The 7,140-nt window shown below is 56.1% G+C and overlaps 1 protein-coding gene across 1 annotated transcript in view; it reads left to right on the forward strand.

Moving 5' to 3' along the window:
• Positions 1–5,892, forward strand: part of ANGPTL4 (angiopoietin-like 4) — a gene marked incomplete at its 5' end in the record, with an annotated part of 6,845 nt that extends 953 nt beyond the window's left edge. The window contains 4 exons of the mRNA XM_010290226.1: positions 4,103–4,216; positions 4,303–4,398; positions 4,702–4,977; positions 5,541–5,892. Of these exons, the coding sequence (XP_010288528.1) occupies positions 4,103–4,216; positions 4,303–4,398; positions 4,702–4,977; positions 5,541–5,722 (668 nt within the window). The remainder of the gene's footprint in view (positions 1–4,102; positions 4,217–4,302; positions 4,399–4,701; positions 4,978–5,540) is intronic.
• Positions 5,893–7,140: the final 1,248 nt, after the last annotated feature.

Below are 7,140 nucleotides of genomic sequence, written 5' to 3' on the forward strand. Positions count from 1 at the left end.
ATTTTTCTGCCTGATACTAAGAATGCAGTGGGGAGTGGAGAAATGCTGCTAGGAGGTATTTGTCAAAGAGGATTGGCAGGTGGGGGGGTCAGTGCAGGTAGAGAGGAGGATCTCTGCTACTTGGAGTTAACTCTTGTTCACCTGCTCTCACTTTCCTGGGCAGGGTCTGCTTCTCAGTCTGTCTGGCAGAGGGGAGGGTTAGGGAGCCCTGGACCATGAGAGGAGAGCTAGATCCTTGTGTGTCGGTCTCCCTTGGCTCATATTTAGGGCTCATACATGAAAGACAAGTTCCTCAGCTTGCACTATCCTTAGTGGAAGGTGCTGAGCTGCAGCAAATGCCCGGGCAGTGAAGGCATCGGATGCTCCTGGGAAATGCGCACCAGAGCAGGAGAGTGGATGCTGCATCTGGAGCTCCTGGCTCTGCCTGGAGCATCCTCTCTGCCAGCAAGGGGGCTGGAGGAGCTCCCACAGAGCAAGAGCAGTAGAGTAGGTGTCCCTGGTTGCGCTGTGTCCTGCAGCCTCCCTCCCAGGCAGGAACTGGTGTCCCCGCAGGGTTTGCTGGCTGGGAGCAGCTGCTCTCATGTTATGTCAGCTAAATCATGGTGCTGGCTCAGTCTGTGCAGCTGTCTGGGGATGTCCAGTGTGAGCCAAACAAACCAGGCAGGGTGAAGATGCATGGGGGAACCCTGCCCAGAGCTGAGCGCAGGGATAGCTGTGGGAAAACACGTGGTAATTTGTATGTGGAGCCTGGAGCTGTCACTGGTGTGCCTGAAAGCTGGGTGGGCAGAACAAAGAGCCGCAGAATTGACGCGGACAAGGAAGGAGATGAAGGACTCTGGGTGCTTGGCTCAGTGGGGCTGCCCAGTCTGCAGCAGGGCTACATGAGGTGTCCCTTGGTCAGAGCAGTGCTAGTGAGCCAGAAAACTTTCAAAACCTCTTTTCCTCCCATTTTTTCCCAGCTCTGCTTTGTGACTTGCCCTCAGTAGTGAACCCTACAATCCTAGAAGTGTGTTTGGGTTGGAAGGGACCTTTAAAGGTAATGCAGTCCAACCAACTAGTCCACCCCTCTGCTCCACTCTGAGGTTATGCTGAAAATGGGGTGCAGGGAGATGCGTTCAGGTCTTTGGTACTTGCTGGTGGCAGATGTAGGATGTGCTGTCAGCTCTGCACTAGCTGATGGGTGCTGGGTGCAGCAACCCATGTGAAGTATGGTGGGAGACAGCAAGGGCCCCCAGCCCCTGGGGATGCTGTGAAGGTGGGGTGTGTGAGAGCTTAGCACCTTCTTGTGCTGCACTGTCTGTGATGGGGAGACCCTGAGCATCCCCTGTGCCCTGGGCATCCTGATTCCCTCCCACCTGGCCAAGCTGTGAGCTCCCCCTTCTCTCGCCTAATCCCTGATGCTGATATTGCTGACAGAAAACAAATTAGCTTCCTCTCATTAGCAAGTTGAGTGAGTTTTCTGGCAAATCTTAAAGCTCGCTGGCAGGCCAGCCCCATGCCCTCTGCCTGGGGAGGCTTGTGGCTGCTTTTAGAGCAGGCAAGTGCCGGGAAGGCTTGTGCCGGCGGCTCCCTGCCTATTGTCAGGCAGAGCCGCAGTGCCGGCACGGCCCTGGGGAGCAGTGATGAACTCCTCCAGGAGCCCTTTCAGAAAGACCCTTTTATTTGCATCCAGTGAACACAAGTTTTTTCAGGCCAGAGATGGCACGGGGCCAAGCGTGTGAAAGTTGAAGGCTTGAGGCAGCCTGGAGAGTGAAAGGTTTAATTGCTTGCAGAAAGAGGATCACGTCTTTAGGCAGAGCCTGTGCTCTCTGGCAGCCGGCCGAGTAGGGGAGAGGTAGAGCTCCCTCCCTGTGGCGTTGGGACTCCAAAATAACTGGGTTGAGGAGGGTGAGGGGGAGGCGATGCAGACAGCTCCAGGCATGCCCTGCTATTGGCAAGAAAGTATGTTTATGCCAGGTTGGTGACCTCCTGTCATGCCTGGAGATCCTGTTGGGTAAATAGGGTGCCATGCCTGGGGCAGCTCCAGCCAGCCTTGTTGATCCTTTCATCTTGTTTGGCTAAATAAAGGGGGAGGGAAAGAAAAACATCCAGAGCAGCCAGGAGGTCTCGTTGTTCTGCTGGTGCCATACGGATGTGCAACATGAACTGGAACTAACAAGCGTGTTCCTCAAACAAAAAGATTGAGCTGAGGAACAGCAGCTGCATCTCATTCAGCTGCTTGAAAGTCCCTGTTGCACCAGGAAAACAGAAGAGATCTGGGTGCAGCGAGTGTGGCCAGGACTCAAAAAAACAAAACCGAAACAGGGATGGGGTTGACTTCTGCACACTGGGGCCACTGAGCATCTGCCTCGGCACTGTTCTGCCAGTGCTGGGAGTTACGGTGGAGAGGAGGCGAGGAGCTCTGCGAGGCCGGGCGAGCCCAGCAGCCTCCCTGCTGCTGTGCTTGTGAGCCGGGGCCGCTGCAGCTGTGGGTGTGGGGTCAGGCTGCGGGTTTCCCTTCCCCTAAGCTCATTTGTCCCGTGGGTGCACTGATGGGCTTGGTGGCACCAGTCCTGTGCTGGCATCGGCCGGGGGGTGTGAGGGATGCTAATGGCAGTGTGAGTCCAGCCGTGCTGGCTGCGGGGCTGTCCTGCTGCGGGTGGTGGGAGAGCAGTTGCCCATGCCAAGGAGGGAAGAGTTAACTGGGGGGGAAATGGGTGAGAGGTGGTGGCAAGAGTCACATTGCAGTCCCCTGGGTCTCCCCCACACTGACCGTTCCTCCATTTGTGGCTTCAGTCTTCGCCCTAATGCAGCACTGGGGTTCCCCAGGCACACGGGGACGGGGGTCAGTGCCCCGCAGGGGGCTGCACTTGCCCTCAGCAGCTCAAAGGCCCCATTTTCCCCCCTTCTGCCCCACACGAAGCTCTGTGGCTGTGGTGGAGGCCCCTCTCCATGCTGCTGCTCCAGAGCATGGGGCCAGCCCCCCCAGGGGCAGCTAAGGCCAGGGCAGCCCCAGGGGGAGGCTGCGAGGGCGGCCAGCGGCTTGTCTGCAGGTTTCTTTACCCGTCTGTCTTGGGGTCGTGCTGGCAGCAGCTGTGAGCCACCAAAAATCCATCCCACCCTCGTGCGGGGAGAACAGACCCCCTTTGTCTGAGGGTGACGGGGGCACCTGTCCTGGCTGACAAAGAGCCCCTTGACTGTGCCGACACCCCAGGGACTGAAGTCCCTGCACATCCTCCTGTGGCCTTTTGACTTGGGTTTTGTAACAGGTTTCCCCCCACCCCTCTCGCCGCGCGCCGCGGGTGGTGGTTCCTGGGTGGACTTTTATCAGCACTGTTGAAATGGTGCTTTGCTGGCAGCGCTGGGCAAAGTCCCCGCAGGGGCGGAAGGAGAGGTGGGAGCCGGGGCGGCACGGGGATGCAGAGGGGCAAGCTGGGGGGTGGCCTCACCTCGGGCAATCCACTCGTGCAATGAGCTGGGGCTGCCTGGGGTCCACCCACCCCTTCCCTGCCCGGGTTGGTGTGTCTTGGGCAAAAGGGTGACCCCACCCTGGCCCCATGCCTGCTGGTGGCCGGCTGCCCAGCGGGATGTCTGGCTGGGGCCACCACAGTTGCTGGGAGCCAGAGGTTGTGTGCTGGATGCTCGGGCGCCTTCCTGACGTCAGGACTTGGGGTTTCTTTCTGCCCCTGAGGCCCTTTGACACTGCTTCAGCCTTGGGATGGGGTGGGCATGCTTGGCCCTGGTGTTACCCCAGCCCAAATGGGCTGCTCCTGCCTGCTGCAGGCACAGAGGGATCTGGGAAGCTCTTCGGGTCTCTTGTCACTGGGGAGCCATGCTGTCCAGCCTAGGTCACCCCAGCCTGGCCTGATGCCTGGCTTCTGCCTTGCTTGGAAGCCCAAGGAGCTGTGTTGGGATAAATGGGAAGATACGGGGTCACAGTGTTTAAAGACGCTGGAGTCAGGGGCCGTCATCTCCAGCACGTGTCCAGAGCCTCGGCCACCACTGTGCACAGCTGGCCAGGCTCTTGGCCAAGGCTGCAAGTGCCGGGGCTGTGATGGGAGCAACCTGCTGAGAAAGTGGGACTCTGGGCCATTGTCTCAGTCACTGTTTCCTTCCCCTGCAGAGCTCCCAGAGGATTGCCACCAGCTCTTCCTGGCTGGGCAGCAAAGCAGCGGCATTTTCCAGGTGCATCCTGCAGGGTCTCAGCCCTTCAAAGTCTACTGTGACATGACCACAGGTAAAGTGGTGGAGATGTCCTGCAGCACTTTGCAAGGTGATCTTGCAGCTGGTACCCCAAACTGACAGTGTTTTCCCTCCCTGCAGAAGGTGGCTGGACAGTGATCCAGAGGCGCACAGATGGCTCTGTGGATTTTGACCGGCTTTGGGATGCCTACAAGAATGGTTTTGGAGACCTTCATGGTAGGTGGATGATGGTGTCTATCTTATCATAGGATAAGTGATATCTTAGCACAAGCGATTCTCTGTTGCTGGCCCCTGGAGATCTCTGTGTGCCAGAGCACAGTGTTGTGCTGAGGAGGGGGAGGACACTGCTTGCAGAGCAAGAGTCCTTAGTCTTTCTGACTTGTCCTGCACATGCCAGACGGTGGCGATTCAAATGCTGCAGTGCCCTGTGTTGTCCCTGTTTGTCTCTGGAGCCTGTTCACGTCTGCTTTGCACAGCATGTTTGTGTCCCAGCAGCCAATGCAATGTGTCTTGTTTCAGGTGACTTCTGGCTAGGCCTGGAGAAGATACATCACCTTGTCCAAGAGGGAAGATACAGTCTTCTGATTGAGCTGGAAGACTGGGAGGGAAATTCCCAGGTGGTTCAGTTTGTCTTCAGCCTTGGTGGCGAGAGCACAGCCTACATGCTCAACCTGCTGGGACCTCTGTCTGGAGAGCTGGAAAATGCCATCGGGGACTTCAGGCAGCTGCCCTTCTCCACTCGAGACCGTGACCATGATCTCAAAGCTGACACAAACTGTGCCAAACACCTCTCAGGTTGGTATGAGCTCTTCCTTCGCAGTGGTGTGCGCCTTCCCTTCAGCCTTCTGCTGTCTGGTGATGGCTGTGAGTGGGACAGTGACCCGGCAAGCTTAGAGCCCTTTGGTGTTGAGGCCGGTTTGTCCCCTGCTTCCTCAGGAAAGCTGCATCCTTGGGAGGAGCAGTGCAGGGAACGGGGAGGGAAGCTGAAACCAGGAGGGGTTCATGATTTGGGTCTTGACCCAAGCATCTGTCTTCCTTAATGGCTTTTCTGGCTGCCACCTTGCTTGGAAACCCTTCAACTGAAGCAGAGGCCAGTCCCCAGGCCTGAGATGCAGCTGCTGAAGGGGTCTGGGGGGGATTTACATGCCAGAAAGAGCAGCAGGGATTTGCAGATGCATCCTGAAGCCATAGTGTCTGTGCAGAGGCTTCCCAGTACATGGGACTCCTCAGGTGTGTACAAGGTGGTCTTGTAAGGTCCAAAAGCCCTGGAAAAGTGGGGAAAATAGGGGCAGCGGCTGCCTTGAATCTGGGTTTGAGAAGTGCTGTGGGTTAAACCTGCCTCTGCGTTGCCTTGGTAGGTGGCTGGTGGTTCAGCACCTGTGGCCATGCCAACCTCAATGGGAAGTACTTCCGCTCCATCCCCCGCCAGAGGCATGAGCGCAAGCAGGGCATCTTCTGGAAGACATGGAAAGGGAGGTATTACCCACTGAAGTCAACCACCATGAAAATCCAACCCGCAGCACTGGAATCGGAGCCCTAAAGCTGCCACTTGAGACTTGACCTTCTCTGCGGAGCACAGACATGAGCTTTGTCACTTGGTGTTTACAGAAAACAAAACCACCCTCCCCCGGAAGTCCCCCGAGGAGTGTTTCTCTTCCTTAGCAGCCCTTTAGTGGCCTGACACAGCTCCTAGCTATAAGTAAAACAGCTCCATGTTGCTGAAACCCCTGGATGGGAGCTCCTAAACCAGAAGAGGAGCCACCAGCAGGGACATCCACCTCCAGAGCATGCACAAAGGTCTTCCAGCTTGCCATGTGCTTCTCTGGCAAGTTCAAGTTGTCTGGTGCTTTCTGTCCTGTTTGAACACTTCCGTGCTGGTTTTGATGAACTGAGGGGGAAGGGGAGCATGTGTAGTGTTTTGCTACCCTGGACCCAAGTGTTGGGTATGGAGCACCACTGTGTCCTGTCTCACTGTTCTCAAATGATGTCCTCTATACCCTCCTGTGAAAGGCCCCAGAACTTCCTTCCCCTGCTGGTGCTGTGGGGCCGGGAGCCTTGGGCAGCTCCATCCGTGCAGCCCCTGCTCCGGTGATTTCAACCTGCTGAGAATATGGGTTTTGGTGGGAAGGCTGAAGGACACCCTGTACAGAAGGGGACCTCAGGCTCACTTGGCTTCCCTGGTCCCCACATCTTTGAAGCCCTGTACTTACTAGCTGTGCTGGGATTTGCTGGGAGCTGGGGAAACCGCTTCCAGCTCTGGGAGATGATGGGTGGGATCCTCCAGCCGGTTGCACAAGGGCTGGATCCTGGTGGGCTGAGTCTTAAGCTCTGCCTGGAGCCTACCAGTGTTGCTGGGGGTGGTTAGGACAAGCAGTAGGACAGCAGGTTCAGAGCAGTGATGGTCCCTGACAGGACCAACCCTGCTGTCAGCTGTAAATCCCCCTGAAGCCTGGAGGGCTGACTTCTCCTGACAGACCCCCTGTACTTTGCAGACTGAATAGCACTGTCCTGCATGCATGCCCCAAAACTTGCTCTAAAAGGCCAGGGGACAACAGGCTTTCTCTGCAAGAGCCTCACAGCCTTGTCAGGTGTGTACCCTGACATACAGCATTGCCTCTGCCTTTGCGTTGGGTGTTGGAGGGAGGTGGGCAAAACAGGTCCCCAAAAACTGTTACGAGCCAAGCTGCCGTCTTGGGACTTCCCAAGCATCCTGCCCTATTGAAGTCATATTGACTACTGTGCTAGAGCTCCTAGCTGCTAAATATTGTAAATAGTCATTTGTAGGATGTTGGATCTTGTTGATGAATTTCCTGTTTTAATTTGTTTCTGTATTTAAATGCAGTGTTAATAACAATGTGGTGTAATTTATAAATGTTGATGCTGGGGGGGGGGAAGCAACTGTACTTTGTGTATTTTAAACTTTTTTTTTGTACTAAAATCTTTTCTGAAGATGTCTTT

This window comes from Phaethon lepturus, unplaced genomic scaffold (genome assembly GCF_000687285.1).
Source record: "Phaethon lepturus isolate BGI_N335 unplaced genomic scaffold, ASM68728v1 scaffold49416, whole genome shotgun sequence".
Lineage (NCBI taxonomy): Eukaryota > Metazoa > Chordata > Aves > Phaethontiformes > Phaethontidae > Phaethon > Phaethon lepturus.